Raw genomic sequence first — 26,806 nt, 5'->3', positions numbered from 1 at the left:
AACTGCTGACCTGCCCCTAAAATAACTAGTGCAGAAGTAGCTACTATGAATGGTCTGCTGTGTAGTACTCTATTTCCATGCACACAAGTACTTGTTTTATTTAACGAAGTGAACTCATTCTTTTTTGTTTACTATTATTTATTATTTGTTTTGAACTCATTCTTCATGTTTCTGTTTGCAACTTGCTTTTTCTCAACTAAAAACAGGTTCTTGGTTTTTTTTTTTTTTTAGGTTTAAAAAAAGACAATTGGTCTGGACATGGAAAAACAAAACAGAAAGAAAAGCCATTGCTCTGAAAAGCAAAATATGTGTAGAAGTAGAAAGACTTACAAATTAAAGGAGACCAAAGAAACACCAACTAAATGTGTGAGCTTTGATTTTTTTTTTAACTTAATTTACTCCGAAAGCAGGGAGTAGAGACCCAAAAGATAGCTGGAGAACAAGTGAGAGAATTGGAATACGGATTCTTAGTTAAAAAGCATTCAGAAAAGCAGACCCAGTGCACGTGCCCCCCGTGTGTCAGCGTTCCAGAGGCTGGTTCTTGGGCACGTCTCCAGACGTCACTCTGAGGCACTTCTGGGTGGAAACGAACCACTCACTGTTTGCCCCACGCAGGCAGGACTCCTATGTGCTATTATTGATAGCTAATTTTCTAAAGTGTGATAATGGCATTGTAGTTAGATAGTACACTTTCCTTATTTTTTTTGGAAATGGGTACTGAGGTATTATGAGTAATTTATTCTAACCAAACCTCGAGATTATCAATTTTAACAATCCAGGTATGTCAGCTCTCACGTTCACATACACATGAAGCAAGCCAGAGGTAAGCTATGACATGTATTATAAGCGAGGGCAATATTTCCAGACAGTGGGTAAGAAAGGACCCCTGGCAGGTAAAAATTTGGATATGCCATGGCTGGTGGCCCTCCATAGCTCAGTCCCCCAAACATTTCTCTGTATTTAATTTTAGGGAGGAACTATGTCTTTCTACTTGGGGCAGAGCCTGGCTGCAAGCATCAAGAAAGAGAGGGGCCTCGGCTACCCACAGGAGTTACCCTTTCATAGTAACAAACAACTATGAATGCAATAAAAGTCAGCCCTTTTTTGGTATCCAATTATAAGCAGCAATGAAAACTACACTGATTCCAATGAGAACATTTTTATGCATGTGAAAATGTGTACGTGTGTGCACACATAAATTAAATGTATTCGTTTTATACATAACTCTTACATAGAAAAGACTAGAAGGAAATTACTACTTTGTGGGGGAAAAATGGGTTACCTTAAATTTGAAAAAAAAATTATTCTATTTTTTTCAAATATGAGAAATAAGTTAGCTTCTCCACGAGGTCAATATAGCAAAAAAAGAGAAGTGAGCTGAGCTGATTCCTGCAATAACAACTTCTGGTCACACAGTGCACTCAACACATTCATGTGTCTCCGGTGAGGTTAAATGAGCACCACGGTCGAACGTGGACGCGTCTTCCCGACGCGCTGTCTCCACCGCAGCCATGTCGGCAGGGGACAGAGCAAACATGGCTCTGCTTTCAAAGGCATGTTTCCAGCAATTACTATGAAACAAGCTGTACAGTGTCATTCAGACACGACACCCTGGATTCTGTATGATAAGCCTCGCTGTCATGAAAAGGAAGATGAGTGGGTATGAGAACTGAAAGGTCTAACCATCCCTAGCTAATGGTTCTTGAGAACATGCAGAATAATCTACCAATTCCAACAAAACCAAACTCAAACACAAGGTTCTGATAGGAACACTGTCCATGAGAACAAATGGCAAACTCATTTTTCCAAGCTGTTACTAAACAGGTCCTAGGTATAGTTAACCAAAAAGTCGGACTGAAGACCTGAGCGACCTGGGAGGCAGCTGTAACATTCAGAAGGGGCTTCAGAAAGATCTTGGAAAAAGTGGAATTTTTAAAAAAGGAATTTTCCTAATTTTTAAAAACTTCTTATTGAGAATGGTATGAAGGTTTAATAGTGTTATTCCCAGCCAGGACTGAAGAGCCTATAGAGGCAGCAAGTCGAATAAGGGCCGTGGGTGGGCGGGAGTGCAGTGGCAGTGGTGAAGGGAGAGGATGCTGAGGGGTCCAGGAAGTAAAAGAATGTCTGAAAACGGAGTGTGGCAGCAACTGTACAGTTCTGCTTGGCATGACTGAACTACGGGATGATACATGTCTTAACATCCAATTAATCATAATTTTTTTAAAAAGCTTCACTCCCACAAACTTTTGAAGCCCTTCAGACAACAGACGGCAATCCCCGTGAGCCAGAGAGACAAAGCATCATCTAATGCAGGCACAAGGAGGCAGCATTTACTTACAGGAGAATCTCACAGATCCTGTGGCCCTTTTGCCCCATAGAATCCAGGTATTTGAGACACTTTTTTCTCAAGTCTATCACCTATAATGGAGAGTACAACATTAAGAAACTCCTGAACTATAAAAGGAATGAAATGTTCATTTCTGTAAAGAAAAACACCTTAAAAAATCAAGACATACACCCACCACCACCCACCACACCACTCACCACCACCACCACCACATAAAAAAAAAAAAAAATCAAGACATGTACATCGTGAGTTGATTTGGAAGGCAGTTTTTGGTTGGGGCTTTCATTTGCAGGCCTCCGTTTTGCAACAATAAACCTGCATCTTCCTGTAAGGGAAGAGGCAGGGTAGCGTGCGTGTGTAGTAGTCACACACAGAGTGAAGCTCTCACGGAAAGGGACCGTGGCTTCTAGCGTCCTAAGTTATCCCACTCGCCGTGAAGCAGGGCCTCACCTTAGAGCGCAGCTTCTCACTGACACAAAAGCGTACCCTTCATTATTTATGAAAACAATTTTTAGCCAAATGCCAACAATTAACTCTCTCAACTCACCACAAGACTCCAATGTACCTTCCGATGAATAGGCACGAGAATGAGCTCCTGTTCAAAGAGACTGACCCCTTTGGTCCACCGTTTCACGGCTTGGTAACCCCCAGACCTTAATTTAGGATAGAAGAAAGTACTGAATGCATGAAGTGCTGGATAGCCTTGCTTTTTGTTTCGTTCCACCAGAAGGTTCATGTAAAAATTAATGACCTATAAAATATTCAAGAGAATAAAAGTCAGAAATTGGCAAGTCATTTACTGAAAAGTTGTTGGCACAACTGTCCTGGGTTTTTTCACTGAGGCAATTTTTAATTTTTTTAAATCTTCTACCTAATAAGCCCCCATGATCATCCTCAAGAAAATCTATCAAGATGACCACTTGGGGACCCCAAAAAACAATTGCCATAATCTCTGAGCTGACCTCTCGACCTTGAATTAAACTAGGACGGCAGAGCCTCTTGGAAGGCACTGTTCTGATGACCCTTTTGGGGGAGAAGGCATCCTAAGGAGGCCATGACAAGGCCGGTACTGGGAGAACTTTGTCTGCAGCCATCCACAGGTCACAAAGACACGTTTCCTTTGGAATAAGCCTGGAGGGACTGCAACCCCCACAGCAGTGCTTTCTGATTAACACTCATAATCATCCCTGGGGCTAGGCTGGACTAGAACAGTGGTTCTCAGCCTTCCTCAGGCCATGACCCTTTCACACAGCTCCTCATGTGGTGGGGACCCCCCAACCATACAATTATTTTCATTGCTATTTTATCACTGTCATTTTGGTACTGTTATGAATCAGGCGACCCCTGTGAAAGGGTCGTTCAACACCCCCCAAGGGGTCGTGACCCACAGATTGAGAACCACTGGATTAGAAGGTAGCACAGGGTTGAGGGAAGGGAGTGTATCAAGGAGGGATAAAAGGCCTGTGAAAGGCAGGTGGGGAAAGGGCACAATCAATGAAAAATGGGAAATATTAAGAAGTGACAGTACGTTTTGGAGGTTTCTGAGTCATGCTGAAGAGAGTCAGCAGAAGGCCCCAAAGGGAAAGTCTGTGAGCGCCGAGAGGTGCGGGAAACTGGCAGCACACAGGAAAGTGGGCGGGGATTCCCTACACATACCTTACGCCTCCGTTTTCAGAAATACAGGGGAAAGAAATACACCCAAACGTTATTATTCTGTTACTTTTGAGTGGTGGTACTGCATGACATGTTTAAATAATGTGTATGATGAGGTACAGAAGAGGCAGCCATCAAAATGAACCCTCTTTTTTTAGGTTTCATATGTTTTTATCTTAAAGAAAGAAAAATTGGCTTTATCGACCCCTGATGAAAAGACAGAATGCAACCAACAGTTGAGCATCACAAGAGAGGAGAAACGAGCCGAGCGCTCACTTCATCGTTGAGCCAGTGGTAGTTCCTCAGGGTCTGGATATCAGCGCGAGTGATCCGCAGTTTGAAAGCACTGCTCAAGACCTCGTCCTGGGAGCCATGTCCGATTGCGTTACTGACTTCCCTTTCCATGTCCTGAAGTGGAAAGTCCAGAGGGTGTTCATTGCACACAGAGCCACTCACAGGAAAACGTGTTTTGTCTCTGAACCATCCAACCCATAAGAAAAATATACGATCAAAGATGCACTAAACTGACGTGTGCATCGAGTGGTCATCAAAAAGCACAGGTTCAACTGTCAGCATCTCGAGAAGACAGAGCTCCGTTTCAAGCACAGCCCTAACTCACCGCCGTGCCAGGCAGCGCTGGGTGCTTTGCGCACATCAGCGAGCTTCCCTGAGGGGTCAGTGCTCGTCTACGAGAGCTTAGGTGGAAGCTCGGGGAATTCAGGCTCTATGGTCACAGGCACAGCATTATTAACGGGCAAGTTCAAGATTTGAACCCAGTAGTGTCTGACTTCCAAGCCTTTGCTCTAAAACAACAAAATTGTCACACTGTCGATTTCTGATGCAAAGAAAGGGAGCAAATGGGCAGAGACTGGGGAAACCAGGCAGCAGTCTTCTAGCAGCTGCATGGCTTCATATCGTAGAGAACTAATGCGGATCAATGTGCAGCTAAGCTGCAGAAATCAATCTATACATCCAGTAGACATTATTTCCCCAGAAATAACTCTGACGACTGCATCCCTCACTGCAGTGTTGCTGGTTCACGGAGCCTTCTTTCCACCACATGCTCAACAGAGAGCAATGCCCACCGACTGGCGTGCCACCACCTACAGTAAGGCAGCGAGGAGCCCAGATATGGGTGACACATTTGCGATGCAAATTTTTAAAGGTCATTTCTTTGTGATCAGTAAATTTTTACTGTCTTTGAAAGCAGTAATTGCTGAAGGGGAGGTTCTAATGAACCACAACCATACAGGACAGCTGCAATAAGCCCCTTGCTAATGCCGAACCCATCTGTGTGATGGGTTCGAAAAGACATCCAAAGGTCAGTTGTGAAGGTCAGAAAAGACATCTGAAACCCATCGTATCCCACGGTCCACGGCAGTCAAGCCTGCTTACACTCACTGAACAGGCCTCCTTCGTACGGACGGATCACTCATCATCAGCCAGGCCAAAGCGGCTCAGCAGGCCTCAAACCTCATTTTTTGCATACATTCACCTTCAGTTATTTCATGCTGGAGAAAGCGCTCAGAATAAAACATTCTTTCAAGTGTACAAGCACGGAGGTGATTTTCTAACAGATCTACTCTGGTCAGCACAAGGACAGTCAGTACCTCTGTCAGTTCAAGGAGATCGTCAGTCCTTCTCTCTCTCTCTTTGCCCGAGTGAGTCTTTCCTTTTGTCTCAATTACTGACATTTTCCTCCTGAACAAGCCGTTGCTTCCACTGCCCAGGCGGAGGCGGGCTGACACTTCTTCGGACAGGTCAGGCTCCAGTGGATGTCCCCTCCTCTGAACAAGAGAGTTTCCATATTCTGTCGACATGTTTGATACTTACATATATAGACATACATTACACAGGAAATCTAAAACAGTCAGGATCTTGAAAGAAAGGAGAACGTGCAAATCCCAAAATGAGGAAATGGAGAGGAGCTGAAGATACAAAGCTCCCGGGACACTGCAACCACAATCCCAGGAAAGAGCGGTCGGCATGCTGCTGGAGGCAGCAGACGCGCATTGGTGGTTCTCCCAGCTCCACTGACAGGGCATTTGGAGACCATGTAATACACAAAAAATGGGACCGACAAACTTATCACTCAGAATAAACCACTGCTAGTGGTTCTACTGCATTAAACAAAACGATATTATGGGAAATGCATAAAACATTTAATAAACAACTAGCTCTGTAAAGTGAATCTCTGTGTAGTATAGCCAAAATTCAGGTCAACATATAGAATTCTGTCCACAATCCAGAAACCCTGACATGATCTTTTCCTAAATAATCCCTAATACTGAAGCCTTGGTATGCAAATTATTTTAGATTAGGAAATTTATTGGAAATAGAGATTTGCACTAGTTTCAACTAATGCAAGCAGACTGAAGCCAGTAGCTGCGGGTCCAGGCCCTGGTCCCACACAGCCAAGTGCCTGGGCATGGCAAGGTCATAGCCTCTCACCACGTTTGTCCCACAGGTGATCTATATGCCTGAGGGACTGGCTATGGGAACATCCTGAGGGGAAGCCTTAACGCAGCCCTATGGTTAATTCTTATGAAGAGGTCAAGGGGGAGAAGACAAATTTGACTACAATGAAACTCAACACCAAGAAGTCCCCCTGAACCTTTGTATTTCTTTCAGAAAAGCTTTGGCTCTATTTCTTGGGGTGTGGTGTGGGCACGCTATTATTAAAAACATTGCTATGAAGAGCACTGGGACATTCTTCTCCCAGTACTTTTAGAGACAATGGAAAATTGAATGAAACACAAGAGTGCTGATGTTTTCAAATAAATCTGAAACCTTGATTCTGAAAACAGAGTCCCGAACAACATAGCAATCTTTCCTTACTTACTAAGAGAGTTATAGCTTAAAAGCAATCTCTGAGTGAAGGCATTCAGAGATATTCAGAGATATGAGCTGTGATGGAAATATCTTGATCTCTCTGCTTAATTATAAACCAAGTCATTCTTGCCAGAAGGTGCAAATCGACAGAAAGCTTTCTCTCTTTAGTACTGGCTGCTTTTCAAAGAAAGCAACAGAATTAGAAATACAACTAAGATATGTCATCTTTCTTAGTTTTCATGGTGAGCAAAATTTTGACATAAATCAGATGAAGAGTAAAATGGAGCACATTGAAATAGGGTTTCTACTTACACTTTCATTCTCAACTCTGACTCCAACTGTCTTCTCAGAATCAAACATTTTCCCCCTTGAACATCTGAGGTAAAAATATTGAGACACGCTGTAAACTTCTGCAGGATAATTTTAGCTGTAGACATCATATCTTTAAACAAAAATTGCCTTTAGTTTATATAATCCTCTCATCCAGGGCAATCTTTTTCTAAAAAGGACAAGATATCAAATATCTTAGGCTTGTGGGCCCTACAGTTTCTGTACAACCTTCCCAATTCTGCCATTGTAACATGAGGTAGTCAAAGATATTATGTAAATAAAAAAGCTTGGCTCTGTCCCCAAAAGGCTTTACACATTTAAAACAAGCAGGTGGGTGTGAACAAGTAAATGTGGTGAAGAAAGCTGATGGTGCCCGGCTATCAAAAGAGATAGTGACTGGGGTCTTAAAGGCTTGAAGATAAACAAGCGGCCATCTAGCTCAGAAGCAACAAAGTCCACATGGAAGAACACACCAGCCTGAGTGAGCGAGTGGTCCCAAAGGGATCAGTTACCAGGCATCAAAGAACAAAAAATCATATCATTGACTGCACACCTCCATGATAGGATCGCTGAAGACAAATGGGTGCATAAGCAAATGTGGTGAAGAAAGCTGATGGTGCCCGGCTATCAAAAGAGATAGTGTCTGGGGTCTTAAAGGCTTGAAGGTGAACAAGCGGCCATCTAGCTCAGAAGCAAATAAGCCCACATGGAAGAAGCACACCGGCCAGGGCGATCACGAGGTGCCCAAGGGACCAGGTATAAGGCATCATGCAAAAAAAAAAAAAAAGATATAAGTGTGTGTATGTAGGTGTATATATGTGTATATGTATATATATGTATATATATATCATATTAAATGAAGGGGGAAGTGCAGAGTGGAGACCCAAGGCCCAAGGCCCAAGTGTCGACCAATGGAGATCCCCTCATAGAGGGGTTTAGGAGAGGAGATGGGTTAATTAGGGTGTGAGGTAGTATCGATGAAGAACACAGCTTTCCCCCGGATCCTGGATGCTTCCTCCCCCCAACTACCATGATCCGAATTCTACCTTGCAGGGCTGGATAGGACAGAGGCTGTACACTGGTGCATATGAGGGTTGGAGGTACAGGGAATCCAGGGTGGATGATACCTTCAGGACCAAGGGCATGAGGGACGACGCTGGGAGAGTGGAGGGTGAGTGGGTTGGAAAGGGGGAACTGATTACAAGGAGCCACATGTGACCTCTTCCCTGGGAGAGGAACAGCAGAGAAGGGGGGAAGGGAGACTCCGGATAGGGCAAGATATGACAAAATAACGATGTATAAATTACCAAGGGCATATGAGGGAGGGGGGAATGGGGAGGGAGGAGGGGAAAAAAAAAGAGGACCTGATGCAAGGGGCTTAAGTGGAGAGCAAATGCCTTGAGAATGATTGGGGCAGGGAATGTATGGATGTGCTTTATACAATTGATGTATGTATATGTATGGATTGTGGTAAGAGTTGTATGAGTCCCTAATAAAATGTAAAAGAAGAAAAGAGAAAAAAATGATTATGGCAAAGACTGTACAGATGTGCTTTATACAATTGATGTATGTATATATATGAACTGTGAAAAGAATTGTATGAGCCCCAATAAATTGTTAAAATTAAAAAAAAGAAAAAAAAACAAAAAAAACAAGCAGGTGGGCAAGATGAGACTCATATGCTCTAGTTTAACAATCCTTGCTCTAAATTACCATTCCGAATCCCAAAGCATGCAGAATTGTCTTAACTATGCCTGTTTGGGGATGGTAATCACTGGAGTTGTTCCCCTCGCCCACACTCCTATCTAGGAGGCACCTGCTTCCCCAACCTTTGACCTGATGGCCAGGAAGAAAGTCAGACCTTCTAGGGCCTGAGTTGGATCACGATACAGTGCTACTTATGTATCCAGACACCTGAGCAGCTACCAGATCTGAAGAAAATTCACAATTCCTCAGAAACGTTGTTGTTAGGCACCTCTATTGTATTAATGAAGCAGGATTAGTGCTGGCTTTTGAATGAGGCAGGATACTATCTAAAGGATTAGGTTGTCTCCAGTCAGTCTTTGAGCTATAGGAGATTAAACAAGCGAGCAGATCACGCTGCCATACCACCATAAAGGCAGAAGAGCCAAGAGTTCAGTGTGTCCTTTGGATCCAGGATTCCTGTGCTGGGAAGCTCCTGGGTTTGGGGGGATAGCTGCCTAGAGCTAGTTGTTAGGTGCCTTCAATTTGGTTCCACCTCGACCCCATTTACAACAGAATGAACTACCACGGGTCCTGTGCCGTTCCCACATTGTTCTTGGTTTGAGCCCATTGCCATTGCTGCAGCCGTTGTGCCAATCCACCTTATAAAGGGTCTTGCTCTTTATTCACCGCCCCTCTCCTTTACCAAGCATGGATGACCTTCTCCAGGGACTGGTCTCTCCTGAGAACACCTCCAAAGTACATGAGACAAAGTCTTGACATCCTTGCTTCTGGGGAGATTTTGGCTATATTTCTCCAAAGACAATCTCCATCAGCAAGTGCTTCAGGTCCTCCTCACTTTCAGCAAGCAAGGATGTGCCATCTGCATATCGCAGGTTGTTAGTAAGTCTTCTTGTAATCCTGATGTTGCATTCTTCTTCAGATAACCCAGTTTCTCTGATTACTTGCTCAGCATACAGACTGAATAAGTATGGTGAGAGGATACAACCCCGGCATACCTACCTTTCCTGATTTTAACCATGTGTATTCCCTTGTTCTTCAAAAAAAAAAAAATTATTCCCTTGGTCTGTTCCCACAACTGCCTCTTGATTTTTGTACAAGTTCCACATGAGCATAATGAGGTGTCCTGGAATTCCCATTTTTCTCAAAGCTATCCAGTTTCTTACAACATAGTTACTCATATACAACTTATACGTATATACGTAAATGCATCTTTATTAATATGGTAGAAGTAAGCTTATGTGGAATATATAAACTTAGAATAAGCTGAACCAGGTACCTTTTTTCACTTCTCACTGAACATAGAGGTCCCCTTGTTTCAATAACTCGATCTGTAAGGATAGTAAAGATTTCAATATTTTTTAAATCATAAAATTTCTTCTACTAATAAAACACATAAGATAAAATTATAACATAAATTTCCAAGTCATTTCTTTATATTGAAATGCTACAAATTCCAAAGATTAGCTGCCTTACAAATGAAATTGCCTAAAAACCATAAATCTCACTGCGCTTTAAAGATAATCTGTAGTGTAAATGGACATATGCCCATTTGGTAATATGCTGTTTAGTGAACAGAAATATAATAATACAGAAATATAACAAAGTTCATATGATACAAAAATAAAATGATTTTAGAATCATAAATATTTGCTACTATGCAGGTGCCTAAGAACGATGATTAAGAAGGCCTTTCAGTAGGGGAGGAAAAAATGAGAGAGGCAGTTTATATCTCTACTTCATCTTTAACCTCCCTGGCAGTCTAATTATGTCAGTAATTCTGTACCCAAAGTGGTACATTTTTGTGCATAAAATTTGTTGCTTTACATTGTAGGCCTGTAATTCTTAAGAAATTACTCATTTTAATCTCTCTAGTAGACTTTCCAGGTATGATAAACTTTAATACACAAAATTCTAAGTCATAATATAATAAATATTAAAATAATGTAATTTTCTCCTTAATGTAATCAATGTATCTCTCAATTCTTCGAGTAATTTTAAAAGTCACTGTCGCTGTCATTTATCTGGTCTAAAACTCCTTTTGTGCTAAAGTGACACTTTTTTGCTTCCATGACAAAAAATTCCAGGCAAAAGATTTTCCAAATGACAGTAAAAGGGCAGGCAGGGCACTGGAGACTGATCTAGAGACAAATCTGAGGTGACTTGCTTTGATACAATGTAATCCTCACTGTTTGTGTATGTGTAAGTCTCTTTTAGACTTGCAGATTTGAATGTTCCCCCGCCCCTGTGCAGCGACACTGCACGCAGAGAAGGGAACAGAGGAGGCAGTCAGATGGCTCTGCGATCATAGCGGAGGACACCGCTGGACGGGGAGCAGTTAAGGGACTTCTCTGCAGTGCAATCCCGAGGGTGGCTCGGGGTTACCGCTTCTGACAGTTCACATTTACCCTGAGCCACACTCGGGACCACCGCCAGGGAGGTTACAGAGGTTCTTCCCTAAACTCGTAGCATTAGACAAGCCCCAGGCTAATGATTTGAGGAGTGACAATGTTTTAAAAAGTTGGCTAGCTAGCTAGCTTTCAAGACATTCAGACATCCCCTCCAAACATGCCGACTCCGGTCAATCTACTAAAACAAGGCCAACCTAGGACTCACACTGTTTGGGAACAAACTGAGCTGTCTTGGCTCCGCGATTCTGCGCTTCCCCCCAGCCTCTGGTCTTGAGCGTGTCCATCTGACTTCTTTGAGAGCTTAAGAGACATGAGTAAAAAGTGAGGATGATCAGTTACAATGGAAATGAAAGTGATACAATTAAAGTTGATCATAAATATTCATGATCTCTGTTTGGTAAGCTTTTCCATACAGGAGTTACTGCTTACCCTATGACAACACATCACCGCACCATTTGGGGGAAAAATAGAGAAAGTCTAATTCTGAGTCTGAGGAGTCCTGCTCTCAGAGGCTAGTGGAAAGGCTCTGTCCGAGACTGGCCTGCAGACCTGCTGCGTGAAGACGACAGCCTAGAAAGCTCTCTGAGGCAGCTCCCTCTGTCACACGGGTGCTCACTCAGAACTGACTCGACATCACCGAACGACAACCCAACAGTGCTGACTCTAAGACTTCAGCAACATGGCCTAACCTTCCAGATTTCTCTCGTTCTAAAACTGAAGTTCTCAATTCCCAACTCCATTTTGTCAGAATGCACTGAAAGAGGAGTGAAATCTCAGGTACAGCTCAGGCTAGAAAGATGAAAACCGTGAGCTGACATACTGACAGGGATCCTAAAGTGACAGGTGAAGCAGCAGGCGCGTATAAAGGAAGCGAGTTGGAGCATCTGCTGGCAGTACGAAAGCAGCGTTTCACTACACACACTGCTGTTTCCGACAGCGCTGGTCACAATGGGGGAAGTGCTGTCACTCTTGACTGGCGACACTGAGAAACAAGGAGGCCTGGTGGCATCGTGGCTACCCACTGAGTGCTGACTGATGCACAGCTTTGGAAGGGCACGGGCCTACTTGACTGTGCCCTGTGGGGTCGCTGTGTGTCAGAATCTTAAGTTTTATAGACAGTTTCAAAAAGTCATCTAGTTCCATCACCACAGAGAGGCATCCTGGGAGTCCTGGGAACCGTCAGAAGGCTGCCAAGCGAATGGGCAGCACAGGGCCGTAGTAGGACAGGCCTGGGTCCAGGCCCTGGGACAGAGGAAGAACAGTTCAAACAAGCGGGGTTACACCTCAGAACATTCAGGACACGGTCTACTCTATCTATCCCTTCACGTACACGCCCTGAGAGTGGCTTTAGCAAACCCTGACGTCGTTTCTCAGTCATAGTTCTGAAAACAGAACGCATCAGCACGCATGCAGCGATGTTTTCCACATGGTGGGCTGGGGGTAAAGGAGGGGACACGCATGCGCTCCCCTACACCAGTAGTGACACGGCGTGTGAATTACAAGACCGAGGCCCCCTGTGGAAGGACACGCAGCTCTGAAGGCACAGTGGTTATGCACGGCGGTTCAACTTCACCAGCCGGTCCAGGAAGAAACATGAGGGTTTCTGCTACCATGAAGATGTCCAGCCTCGGTAGCTCGCCGGGTCGTAGACGCTGTCCCATGGGGCCACTACAGGGTCCTACAGGGTCAGAACTGACGCGATAGCAGTGAGTTTTGAGGTTTATGGAGTCCATTACTAGAGACGAAGTGCAGGCAAGCTCCAGGACTATTTTTTTCTCAACAAAGCCTTTCTCACAAAACTCTCTCCTAAAACAGGTAGAAGAGATGTACAACAACGCACAAAGCTCAGTTCAATGTTACCTGTGGTGGTTTGCAGTTCCAGAAGGGATAGCGTTTCCATGCCCATTTTCTTTGAGTCTCTCGAGTAACCTTCGGTACTTCTCTCTCTCCTCTTTCTGAACACCCTAAGGGAGAGAAAGCATAGCTGGGAAAGGACAAGCATAGGGAACTAGAAATGGCCATCACTGGAGTCGAACAGTCTACACAGAACTGACAGATGGCTTCAAATCAATGACCGTTGCCAATGGCAGCTTGTCAGAAAGAAAAATTATTAGCTCTCTATGTTGAAAAAAAAATGCTCACAGCTGGCCTTTGGGGGATAATGGAGCCAACAATCAGGAGCTAGGACGAGCTGTCCTCTTTACAAAGGACACTCTCTCCACTCACTTCTTTAGCTCCCAGATCTTGACACCAGAACAAACATCAAAAAACTCAACAGAAAAGATCTACTTGCGTAATCAGAACATGAAGCTTCCTAACACAGCTGTTCTCATTAAAGTCACCTTCTGTGGCCAAACCCAGTGCCTTCAGGGTACGTGGCCTTTTGGCAGCAGCCTGTACATGACACTCTCTACCTCCAACTCCCCCCCCCCCGCCGCCCAGTATGGTATTTTTTTAAAAAACATTTTTTAGGGGCTCATACAACTCTTATCACAATCCATAAATACATCAATTGTGTAAAGCACATCTGTACATTCTTTGCCCTAATCATTTTCAAAGCATTTGCTCTCCACTTAAGCCCTTGGCATCAGGTCCTCTTTTTTTCCCCTCCCTCAGGAGCCCTTGGAAATTTATAAATTATTATTTTGTCATATCTTGCCCTGTCCGGCATCTCCCTTCACCCCCTTTTCTGTGTCCATCCCCCAGGGAGGAGGTCACATGTAGATCCTTGTAGTCGGTTCCCACTTTCCAACCCACTCACCTCTACCCTCCCAGTATCGCCCCTCACACCCCTGGTCCTGAAGGTATCATCCACCCTGGATTCCCTGTGCCTCCAGCTCCTATCTGCACCAGTGTACATCCTCTGCTCTATTCAGACTTGCAAGGTAGAATTCAGATCATGGTAGTGGGGGTAGGGGGTAGGGGGAAGAAGCATTTAGGAACTGGAGGAAAGTTGTATTCTTCATCGGTACTACATCGCACCCTGACTGACTCATCTCCTCCCCTAGACCCCTCTGCGAGGGGATCTCCAGTGGCCGACAAATGGACTTTGGGTCTCCACTCTGCACTTCCTCCTTCACCCACTACTTTTTAACAGTTTCATCGATATATAGTTCCTACCCATTCAATTCAATGGTTTGAATTCATATAAAAGAACTGTGCAGTCATCACCACAATCAATTTTAGAACACTTCTCATTCATCTTCTCAGTCTCCACTGAACATCAGTTCTCCTTCTGTCTGTCCTTAGATGCTGATGGTTGTGCCCACACTCCTTGCGCACAACAGCCTGTCCTGAATACTCATTAGCTTTCTTGATCTAATTCCACTGATTGGTGGAGGACTCAGAAATGTCCTAAACCCTTCCAGCTTCTCAAAGCCCCATTACCTCTATATACCATCGAGAAAAACCCAATCCACTGCCACTGAGTGGATGCTGATTCACACGGACCCTAGAGGACAGAGCACTGCCCCTTTGGGTTTCTGAGACTTTCGATCTTGATGGGAGCAGACAGGACCTTCATCTTTCTCTGACGGAACGACTTGTGGCTCAAACCCCTTGTGGTTAGCAACTCAATGCTCGTTACATGCCACCCAGGCTACTTTACCTATATGTAAGCGCTGACTAAATATGTCTTCTTAGTGTTTCCCAGGTACTTTACTATACTGGATCTTAGCCAGAGGCTGAGAAGTTACTTTAAACAATATCTAAAACCTATTGTCTTCTCCCTAAGCATACAGGGTGAGTACCTTGTCATGACACACATTCATACAGGGCTGAAACCTCAGACTCCTCCCTCTTCTTTATATCATACGTTCCCATTATGTCCTTATGAACATAACTTCCTAATCATTCTGTAATAGTCTTCATATGCTCCATAGATGCCTGTTCAGTTCTAGCTCTGACTGACTGCGCATCTAAACCACGACAACTTTACCTCACCGAGTCCTGCCTGCCACGCAGATGTTGACAGCCGATGCAGATTCTTTCCTCATGCTGCTCCTGTCACACACCTTCCTGTAACTCACCCCACCCCCAACCCCACCCCGCAACCCAAACTCCTTATCTTGTAGGATTCATCGGGGCAGTGATTGCTCTATAAAAACCCAAGTTGCCCTGCAGTTAACTCTGTCTCATGGTGAGCCCGTGTGTCCGCATCGACCTGGGCTCCAAAGGGTTTTCAGCACCTGGTTTTTCAGATGATCACCAGGCGCTTCTTCAGTGGCACCAAGAGGAAGACTCAAACCTCGACCTTCTGGCTCGGAACTGAGACCTTAAACTGTTTGCATCACCCACTTCCTTTGTCAAACTAATCGTATGCCTCACTTAAAAGATTCCTTCCAATCTTCTTCTCTGGGCTACCCTATTTGTGGAGTTACAACTATCTGAGCTCTCCCAAAGGAAGCCTAAATTTTGTTAAACGATTTTACATGGCTGGCCTGGAGGAGTTTCCTGATGAACTAAGTGGCTCAGGAGACCACCTAGCGAGTCATAATAGCCGGTGGCCCAAGGCACGCCAGACAGGGGATAATGCCGTTTGCCTAGAGTGAAGCCTTCAAGAGGGAAGGGAAGGGAAGGCAGTGCCTTCCCCATGCTGAGTGCCCTGAAAGGATGGGGGGCAGCACTCCACTCACTTCCCTGACTAATTCATTCACTCAAGAAAGAAACACCCAGAAAGAAAAGTCTATAATCTGATCTCTTCCTAGCATGACTTCTTTGTATAGCTAATAGTGTAAGTAACTACTGACTACACTGGGCATGTAGGAGTCTCTCTGACACAAAGAGGCATCGGTGGCTACTTCTAAAGGGGCACACCAGGTCACTGGGGGCTAGACCTGGTCGAGAGACTGGGCAACAGTCACTGTACACTCTTTTGTACCTGATAAATTTTGTATGTAAATATTTATCACAACACTGTTATAACAATAAAATGCCTTTTAAAAGTAATCCGACTAAAGGGGCTTACCTCTTCCACCGTGCAATGGGGTCGCCTAGGGCCCTTGGCACCCTCTTCAGAAAGCATTTCAGTTATTGCCTGTTCCTGAGCTTTCCACATCAAGGGACTCTCTGGGTTGCCTCTGCTATGGCGCCGGCCACCTGGTCTTCTAGTACAGTCTTCTGAGTTCAAAGTAAAACTGAGAGAGGAAAAAAAACACACACAACAAAAATAGCATCACTAAATTGCTGGAATTCCAGCTCCCAAGCCGTTCTGTGATTAAATGGGTTAAGTTGTCTGAGGTTGGCTTGTTCCTGGCAAATCAAACAACTACTGATAGGTAGCTAGAGGCAGAACGAAAGGTGGTCCCTCTGCATGCCAATGCCCCCTCCCCGTTACAGGAAGTTGGAAGCTGCTGACGGCTGGAGGGCAAGCACACATTCAGGTCTTTGAGACAGGAAGCCAGTAAACCTGGGTGGGACTCCATCTAGGGCAGGTGAATTTAATTCAGCCAAAGGGGTCAACCACTACCATCGACCATGCCTCCCAACCAGGCCGGGGGTGCTGAAAAGATAGACGTTTTACTCTCGGGTTCTCTTTCCCAGCAGCTCTTACACACGGTGCAGCGTGGCCAGGCTGAGGTCCCGTGCATTTGTGCCGCTTCACTCCTCTATAAACTCACGTGGATCACTGTCTGGACAGAGTCAGTGGGCAAATAGAAGGGCCCCCTTCAAAGCAGAAAACTGAAAGGCCAAAGGGAGCCAAGACGGAACAGCCCGGGCTCAGGGAGTGTGACCTCGCGTTCTGGGACACAGAGCACCGCACGAAGATGACAGACTGTTCTCAGGACAGCTTGCAATACCAGTGGCCTCGGACGGTTTCCCCACCCCCACGCACCTTCTTTTAAAAACCCTGCACCCTGACCACCGGACGTGACTTCCCTGGGCTACTTGCTAGCCCACAGAACCTCGTCCGTGAGCTTCCAATAAAGCGGTTTCTGTTTCTGCTCTCTCTTTGTCCTGTCAGTTATGTTTGTCCACCTCTTTGTGCCTCAGTTTACCTTACAATCACAATCCAAGCTTCAGCGTGAATCTTTCTCGTGCAAAGCCACGGACCGAGGTCTGTTTCTCTCCCATGAGAGACCTAACACTACCATTCGTAGCAGTGTGCTCTAGTGCAAAGCTGAGGGCACTCGCGTTAGCTTTCTGCTACAGAACTTGTTTCCAGACTGTCGGACTGCCCGTGAAAGCCTCTATCTCCATCCTCATGCCCAATTTCCCAATCCAATTCTGGGTCTAACGCTCCCCCCACCCTTTGTACCCGACAGCCCTTTGGTCCTGCACTTTTCATTGAGTGACTTGGCATCCTGCAATTAATTACTAATGTGACTGCTTGCTTAATATTGACATCCCACATTTATCTTTCAATCCAATGAAAGCAGGAATGATAGCCTTTCCCCACTGCATCCTAGTACAGAGTCTAAGCCATAGTCTCCAAATTTATTGAGCCTAGTGCCCCATTTTCAGGAAAAAAAATTACTCAGCACCTATGGGATACAAAAAGATTTCCCCCCAGGTTGTCTCTTGTTTGCTAGCTCAGCGTAGTCAGCTGCTTAGCAGTTTTCTCCCTTTAGGCATCGGCCATCCAGAGCAATCAGACAATTGTCTGGGGCTCACACCCTATTAATAAGGACAGTGACTATTTCCCTGGAGAGCCCAGAGAATAGGACAAGCCCATTCAGAGGCAACCAAGGTTAGGCTGCCATCCTAAATCTAAGATCCACCCATCTTGTTATATGTGTACCCCTAATCTTTCCTCTTCCTTGCGTGTACACCCCTAGATTGTTCCCCTCCCACTGTTATATTGCCTTTGGTATGACTCTTTCCTGTGACATAGGTGGTTACCTGTAATCAGGGGGGCTTGCACGTCCCTAAGTATATATATGCCTTGGTCAGAAATAAAGAGGCTCTCTTCCCCTCTCCTCCTCTGTCTCCCACCTCCACGGAGACCAAGAGGGGCTGAGGTGAGCATGCTACCATAGAATGTGTCTGACTCCTTTATTTTATCTTCTCTCCTATCTTCTATGACTTTACGATAATCTTACATATTATCACCATACAATTGCACCTACGGACCCCCTACGATTGTCAGAGGTTGGTTACTCTGACAATCACCCCCGGCAATTGAAAGCTTTTGTATATAGCCCACAAAGCTGGGTAAAGCATGATCATTTGCTTTTGCAGCTCCCACCCCATGGATCATTCCAGCACACCTTTTCAGCCCCCAGGATGGTATATCGCCTACTCTGAGAAATCATGATCAGGCAAAGGCCCTTAGTATCTGGTGAATGCTAAGTTAATGCAGGCTAAAGAAACGGTCCGTCTTTGAAGAAGTACGGCCAGTCCCAGGAGAAGGACATCATGCTTCATTAAGTCGAGGGATAGCAAGAGAAGCAAGCCCTTGAATGAGATGGACTGACAGTGGCAGCAACAATGGGCTCAAGCATAGGAATAATTGTGAGGTGGCTCAGGACCGGGCAGCGTTTTGGAACTGACTTGATGGCACCTAACAACAACAACAGAGAAACAGACGGGGTGAGGTTGGGAAACAGGGGGTTGCTCAATCACTGTGTCTAGAATCTGCCGCTCCAACCCATACTGACAACGGGACATACTGACAGCTTGTCTGTCTTTGAAAACACAACACAACACTGGATCACTTGCGTAGTAGCTCTTTCAAAGTGAATCAAATCAAAAGTAAACATCAAACAAAACTAAGTTATGGGATTTTCTACATATACATATCCTACATATACTCTTCAGAAATATATGTGCCTTTAAAGACAAAGAGAGGCTTAAGAATTGTTCCAGACCAAAGGGACAGCAAAGAAACATGATAATTAAATACAATGCACAATCCCACATTGGATTCTAGACCAGGAAAAAAAAACTCTAATGGAGAAATTTGAGTAAGTCCCATAGATGGTTGTTGTTAGGTGCCATTGAGTCCGCTTGTTAGTTGATGGATTAAAAAATTTTTTTTTATTCTTATTATTTTTTTAATCGCTTTATTGGGGCTCATACAACTCTTATCACAATCCATACATACATCAATTGTGTAAAGCACATCTGTACATTCACGGCCCTCATCATTCTCAAAACATCTGCTCTCCACCTAAGCTCCTGGCATCAGCTCTTGATTTTTCCCCTCCCTCATGAACCACTGATAATTTACAAATTATTATTTTGTTATATCTTGCACTGTCTGACGTCTCCCTTCACTCACTGTTCTACTGTCCATCCCCCAAGGAGGAGGCTATATGTAGATCCTTGTAATCGGTTCCCCCTTTCCAACCCACCCTCCCTCCACTGTTAGTTGATGTTTACAGCTGTTTTTTATCGTTTGAGTCATGCCTCATCAGCAAACGAAGGTCCCGAAGGCTTTACTGCCACAGGCTTTCCTCCATCATGTCATTATGATCGACTGCTTGGCAGCTCTTCCTCAGTCGTATTGTGATTGCCTCCAACCTGAGGGATGCGTCTGCCAGCACTGTCTCTGACAATGGCCGGCTCTGTTCATTAGGTGTTCAGTAACTGGCAAGGTCTCAGTGCTACCTATGGGGTTCTCAGTGGCTGATCCCTCTGAAGCGGGCAGCTTCTTTCTTCTCTGTAGTCTGTTCTCAGCCTGGAAGCTCCACTGAAACCCACTCCCTTCGCGTGGCCCTGCTGGCCTTTGAAAGACCAGAGACATAGCTCTCATCAACACAGCGATGCACAAACTGACAGACAAGCGGTGGGAGACCTATAGATTAGATAAGGATATGATATCAATGTTAATTCTGACTTTGGTAATGTAGGATTATGTTTTTCATGCGCAAGTACCTAGGGCTACATGAATGTAAGGTTGACTCTCAATTGGTCCTAGAGAAATTCTTTTCATGTCTGACACAGAATGACAAAGCACATGTGCAAAGTGCTATTAGTGACTCTGGGTACACACCAACCTACCAAGACACCTTCAAATTACAGAAATGGTTCATTAAATACATGAAGCAAAAGCTCACATAACTAAAATGAGAACTACATCTATTTATAATGATAATAGAAATTTTAAATAAAGCCCAGCAATCAAAATCACAAACAGAAAATGAGTAAGACCTAGACAACATTATCAACCAACTAGATCTGGTATTTACAGAACTCTCCACCCAACCACAGTAGACGATACATTCTCTTCAAATGCACACAGAACATCACCACCCAGTCAGACCATACTCATGGCTATAAAATAACTTTAACCACCGTAAAGGAACTGAAACCACATTCTGCCGCTACACTGGAGTTAAACCACAGAAGGCAAGTAAGCGGGCTGTTCTTAGCTGCAGTAAGTCACCGTGGCTCCACGCACAACAGAATGAAACGCTGCTAGTACAGTGCGATTTCAGCACTTTCCGTATCACACTCCCTGACTCACAGCTACCCTATAGAACTGGGCAGCAGAGTCCTGGTGGGGTTCGAGACTGAAACTGTTTACATGAGGAGAGAGCCTCATCTTTCTCCCGAGGAGAAACTGGTGGTTTCGAACTGCTGACCAAGCAGTCAGAAATCTGACAGGGCTCCTCTGTATCATACTACATTTCAAGAACAGTAGGGAAGAAAGTGAGTACCGCAGGCACACAATACAGCACCCATAAAAATTACACACACTGGGCTCACGGCCAGTGTCACAGTGCCCACTTCACTGAGCTACATGATAAAACCAAAGTCAAAAGCCAAGCAAATGTGAGCACAAGTGTTAAGTTTCCATTTACAAAAGGCTTTAACACTCACCCAAAGGAAGGCAAGACTCTGCGTGGCTGGTCTCGAGCTACTGTCACTCTGATCTTTGGATAGTCACTTATGCCATTTGGAGACTTATTACCTATGTAAAAAGACAGTTGTAATTAGGAAGGGGGAGAGAAAAAGAAAAACCTATGTGTGAGCAGTCTGCCTAGAAGTGGAACTAACATCTGGCTTTCTCAGATGCTATTACTAACAGCGGGGCGGGGGGGGGGGTGTTCAGCACACACTGGGTTCAAGTTGGAAGCATCAACGGGCATGGTGTGTCTCATCTCAGACAGGCACCAACAGCATGCGCAGGCAAACTCCAGTTTTCCTTGCTGGTACTGACAAGAACTTTCAGATTACAAATTCTAATCGAATTGAATTAAGCAAAAATTATTCAAATCTAATTGCTCCTTCACAAGAAATAAACAATTCAGGGATTTTCCTAAGTATAAATGTTTTAACCCAGTCACATACTACATCTCGATGTGTGGACAGTTTTGAGTTGATGACTACAATTCAGACAGTGGGATCACGTCCCATTCTCAGCCAGAACACAGGTTGGAGGGGAGGGAGAAGCCAGCTGAATGGAGAGTCCCTGTGCAGGGGTTTTCGAAGACTAGGAGCAGCAAACATCTGCTGACTGCGCTCCTGTAGGGGCACAATCTGAGCCAAATGGAAGTGAAGCTGCAGTCTTTACTTATCCTGCTTCTCCACCATCAGAGAGCCTTTACCAAACAAGCTTGAGAAGTATTACTCTAAGGTGTTTACCATTTCCTTAGCTTATTCTACTTTTGACTTATAAACCCACAACTTCTAAAAAAGTTCATTTTTAAACATCCTTTCCTCTAGACCAGGGGTCCCCAAACTTTTTAAACAAGGGGCTAGTTTACTGTCCCTCAGACTCGCTGGAGGGCCGGACTATAGTTAAAAAACAAACAAACTATTTACAAATTCCTATGCACACTGCACATACCTTATTTTGAAGTAAAAAAAATGGGGCAAAAACACCTGGCGGGCTGGATAAATGTCCTCGTCGGGCCACATGTGGCCCGCGGGCCGTAGTTTGAGGACCCCTGCTCTAGACCTTTACAAGCTTACCTGTGTGCTAAGGACTACAACCACTTCTCAGGGCTCTGGCTTCTTCCTATTTCTCCCCATTTGGTCATCCTGTCTAGTGCGTACAGTAAGCAGTCTTCGACTCCAGAGTCAAAGACATGGATGTTACTACGGAACACTGTGAGAAGTACGGCCCTCAGGAAGCGCCGCAGTTACACGATGAGCTCCGCAAAAGCAGGGCCATTAGCTTTGTTTGTCCGCACAGCCTAGCCCAGTGCCTGGCAAAGCCATGGGTGGCTGTTTTGATGAATGACCCCTGGTCTAAGTCACAGGAAGGATGACTGGCAATGCACCCAGAAAACACAGCTGTCAGGTCAAAGACAACACTGCCGAGGGAAAGAAGGGTCGCTGCACACAATGGTGGAGAGTAAGTCCTCGACTGCTCTCAAGCCAAACCCACACCCGTGTTTTCCAGTCACAGCCTCAAATCTCAGAGGAGGTACAGGGAAGCAGCGACATTTCTGACCACCTCACCCAGTTTCAGCATGTTGTTCCAGGACCCAGAGTCTGTTAGTTCACCAGGTGTAGAGTCTGGAAATATCTGAAAACCAAAAAGAAGCGTCTCTGTAGCACCTACATCTTACAGGTTTGACAAATTTCTCATATTTAAAAAAAAATCACTCTTGTGATGCTTTAGTACAGTGGTGTGGGTCGCAACCCCTCTGGGGGGTAAACAACCGTGTCACAGGGGTCACCCACTTCATAACAGAAGCAAAATTACAGTGAGGAAGTAGCAACAAAAATGATTTCATGGTTGGGGTGTCACCACAGCATGAGGAACTAGCTGTGTGAAAGGGTCGTGGCATTAGGAGGGTTGAGAACCACTGCTCTAGTAGGTTTGCTAAACAGAAGAGCTCACCAGTAAGACCAGAGGTTTGAATTGTCTGGACTCCAAAATCATTAAAAAATAATAACAACTCCAGGTTCTTCATACACTTTTACGTGAGGAAACTTCATGCATTAGTAATCACGTCCTTTATACATAAATATGCTTCAAATGTTTCATTTCTTAGCCTTTAATTTCTTGATCTTTAAGTCAAGGCTAATAAAAGCACAAACATTTCTAGAAAGAAGTCATTCTACATATTAATTCCCCAAAGAGATTGTTTCTGAACGTCAACTTTAACAACTGAGAGCAAGTGGCGCCCCACCCCACTGACCTCTCCGGAAGGGGCCACATTCCGTGTTCCATTACAAGCAGATGTTACCATGGGCTTTGTGGTCAGCTGCAGCGGGAATCCAAACAAGCTGGCAGCATTGTAGAGACTGGTTTTCACTTGGTGAATGAAGCAATCTAGAAAGTGTCAATAAACATGCAGAGTAGTACACTTCCAGGTAATAATATTATCTCTTGCAAAAGAATCTAAATTTCACTATCAATTCTACTTTCAAACACTGGGATAAATAAATGCATCTATAACGAGACTTTTCCTGACTGGATAACTAGATTTTCACATTGTAATTGGTTTTAGAGTACAGTACCTGGAATGCTACAAAACCACACCAACATCACTTCAGCAGATCACAGTCTGACTGGCCAAAACATTGCCCTGAAATTGAAGCTTTTAAGCTAGAGCATTAAGTGCCCCGGAATATAACAAATCAATCTTTTGCAAAGATTTAAGAGCATAGCAGAGACACCCAGGGGCACACAGTGTCCAGACAGAGAGTCCTGCAGGAAGCAATGCCATCTCGCACTGGTTTCTCCTTTCCACAGGGGGAAGGACCATGGTACCACAGAACTGCCTTACATGACAGTTTCTAAGGACCTACTAGATCTTGGGTGTAAAGTAATGACATATAAGACTTGTAATTCTTCGACATACAAGGTGAACACATCCCCCGCTCCCACCCCCAAAGGAAATAGAATTGTGCTGGGCAGAGCAGAGCTTTCGTAGTAAACATTTTCCCACGAGGTGAGCACTGAACAACTCGCTCTGAGTGCACTCAGTGGTGTCACCTGGGAAGGTTCTCTCTGATCACAGTGAATTTTCTTGTAAGAGCAGTTTCCTTGAACCTTGTTTTTTGTGATGGCTGATTTAAGAGAACAGGGTGCAGCTGTGAAATTTTGTTTCCTGCTTGCGAAAAACATGACAAAAACTGTTGTAATCTTGAATGCAGCTTACAAGGAGAGCTCTATGGGAAAACTCAAGTGTATTAGTAGTTTCCTCATTTCAAAAAGGTGAAATGTTGACTGATGACAAACCTTGCTCTGGACGTTTATCAACTTCTCGAGTGGATGAAAATGTCAACTGGTAGTACATTTGGAGTTCGTTTCATCGGGTCAGGCAATTAACCAAGCTTTTTATTTAGAGGTTCTGAAGAGATAGTGTAACAGTGTGCAATAAAAAAGACCTGATTTGTGGCAGACGGAGGACTGGTTTTGCCGCCACAACAGTGCACCTGCCATCTCAGTGTGCCAGTTTTTGGCAAAAAACAGCACGCCTCTTTTGCCCCACACACCTTACTCACCTGAGCTCGTACCATGTGACTTCTTTTTGTTTCCACAGATGAAGAGGGACAAGAAAGGACAGCAATTTGACAACATAAAAGAGGTGAAGAAAAAAACGAGGGAGGTGCTGTCAGCCATCTAGACAGATGAGTTTGAAAAATGTTTCCAAGAATGGAATCGCGGATTTGATGAATGTATTAAATGTAATGGAGAGTACTTTGAAGGTGTTAAGGTTGTTTTGTAAAAAAAAAAAAAAATTGAAATACATAGCTTTGAAGAAGAAAAAAAAATTCTTTCTTTTTGTACCCCTCGTATGTGATTACATAAGGCTCTCTTGCTTCTAGGCACGATGTGTTGGAAGATGACAGGTGTATCTTTCCTGTTTCCCTCAGTTTTTGTACATTGACAATTGAAGTACACACATAACAAACAGCCTTCAGCACTCTCCCCACTTCCTCCTTTATCACTACCCTCTGACATACGTTTTCAACATTATCCTGTGTGTTGCTATGCTGCAGAACTAGTCTCGGAAACCGATAGGGGCAATTCTACCCGTCCTATGGGGTTGCTGTTAGGGCTGCCTCAGTGTCAGTGAGGTTTTTGTTTTGAGGCACTCACTGCTCACTGGAGAGATCATCAGCTTAGGCACATTGTTCTTTAGTTTAAAGCAGGGCGGGCGGGGGGGGGGGCTGAAATGGTGGCTTTTGAGCAATAAGTATTCAGAATATATAACATTTAAACATGTTTTCCAGAACGATAGGAAAATAATTGATCATCACCGCCATTCAGACGCCAGGTGGCAAGAGGCAATAGTAGGTACTAACAGTATTATAGGGAGGAGGGGGGAGGGGGAGAAGAGTACTCATTAGATTTAAATATCAACTAGCACATCTGGAGGGAAACTTAAATCCACAGTCTTTTGTAAGGGAGGGAAATAGAGTGTTACAGTACTCTGGTGTGTGCTTTCCCTTTATGTATTGATTTTTCATTTGGTAAGATAAACGCAGCCTTTAAGTAGCCATTTTAATATGCATGATCCGATGGCATTAGTCATACTCACCATGCTGTGCAATCACCACCGCTATCTGTTTTCAAAACTTCCGTCCCCACAAGTCAGAGCCCTGTATCCAGTAAGCACTCACCCCTACTCCAGCCTGGCGTGGCCACCAATCAGCTGTCTTCCTGTCCTGCCCTATGCCAGGTGGTCCTTACCAAAAGGATCATGCAATATCTGACATCACATCTCTGGCTTATTTCAGTGAGCAAAATGACATGCTCAAACTTCTTTTTTAAACTTTATTTCTTTTTAACTGTAACCTAGTTTTATCCTCTTCTATCAAGTCCCTCAGATATGGGAAGAGTTTCAGACAATACATCAGCTAGTAGAACTAAACTATTCAATATGAGTTAGTTTGTTTCTCCTTCAAATTAAAAAGCATATTTTCTTTATAGGAAAATTTAGAATTAAAAAAAATCATCCAAATATAAACAGAACACAGTTCCTACTGACAGTGGTTACCTCTAGAAAAGATAACTGAGCAGCAAAGAGACAAAAAGACTTGAACTTTCACTAGATACAGTTTACTACTTTCTGAATTTTATTTCATGCAGATATATGCATCTATTAGGATAATTAAAAAAATTAACATTCAATACCTAATCTTGGTCTTTTGGCTGGTATTTCATCAGTGTCCTCCTCTGTGGAAAACAGACTGCTGAAAGGAAATGGGGGAGAAAAACAGTATATATATATATATATATATACATACACACACACACATCCTCTCATGTGTATGTAAGCATTCCTGTAAGTAAACTTACTATTCATACAACACACCCTCTTGCATCCTTTTTATCTTAATTTGAGTCAACTGACGTCTTCTGAGAGCACGGCGCTGTTCATTGCCATCGAGTAGACTGACTACCAGTGGCTGCAGGGCCTGCAGTTTGAGGAGCTAACATAACACTAGGGTTTCAATCACTTGCAGACATATGAACTCAGTACATAATACTCTGTAATCAAACTGAGAAACAAACTATGGGCAGGCCATGACTCACTAACTAGTAAATAAACCAAGGTAAGAGCCTAGAACTAGTATCCCCATGGTCCCCCTTTAGAATGCTTTTAAAATAAGCAAATGACCGCCTTTTAAAAGACCTCAAAGAAAGAATAAGGAGCTTTAAAAGATAGTTCTTAGC

The 26,806-nt window shown here is 44.2% G+C and overlaps 1 protein-coding gene across 3 annotated transcripts in view; it reads right to left on the bottom strand.

Annotated features, from left to right (window-relative positions):
* SENP2 (SUMO specific peptidase 2) overlaps positions 1–26,806 on the bottom strand; it is a 36,366-nt gene that overhangs the window by 5,518 nt on the left and 4,042 nt on the right. For 2 of the 3 annotated variants that reach the window (XR_012785716.1, XM_075556169.1), the window contains exons 2-14: positions 26,264–26,322; positions 23,316–23,449; positions 22,630–22,696; positions 21,043–21,133; positions 16,244–16,412; positions 13,138–13,241; positions 11,483–11,577; positions 10,146–10,197; positions 7,145–7,208; positions 5,611–5,787; positions 4,277–4,408; positions 2,895–3,098; positions 2,339–2,418 (exon numbers count right to left, since the gene is read on the bottom strand). Coding sequence is in view for 2 of the 3 variants with exons in the window: in XM_075556169.1 (XP_075412284.1) it covers positions 2,339–2,418; positions 2,895–3,098; positions 4,277–4,408; positions 5,611–5,787; positions 7,145–7,208; positions 10,146–10,197; positions 11,483–11,577; positions 13,138–13,241; positions 16,244–16,412; positions 21,043–21,133; positions 22,630–22,696; positions 23,316–23,449; positions 26,264–26,322 (1,428 nt within the window). In the remaining variant the exon portion in view is untranslated. The remainder of the gene's footprint in view (positions 1–2,338; positions 2,419–2,894; positions 3,099–4,276; positions 4,409–5,610; positions 5,788–7,144; positions 7,209–10,145; positions 10,198–11,482; positions 11,578–13,137; positions 13,242–16,243; positions 16,413–21,042; positions 21,134–22,629; positions 22,697–23,315; positions 23,450–26,263; positions 26,323–26,806) is intronic. The other variant, XM_075556170.1, reaches the window with a different exon arrangement.

This window comes from Tenrec ecaudatus, chromosome 8 (genome assembly GCF_050624435.1).
Source record: "Tenrec ecaudatus isolate mTenEca1 chromosome 8, mTenEca1.hap1, whole genome shotgun sequence".
Lineage (NCBI taxonomy): Eukaryota > Metazoa > Chordata > Mammalia > Afrosoricida > Tenrecidae > Tenrec > Tenrec ecaudatus.
Note: the sequence above shows the minus strand (reverse complement) of the source record. Positions and strands in the feature narration are given on the sequence as shown.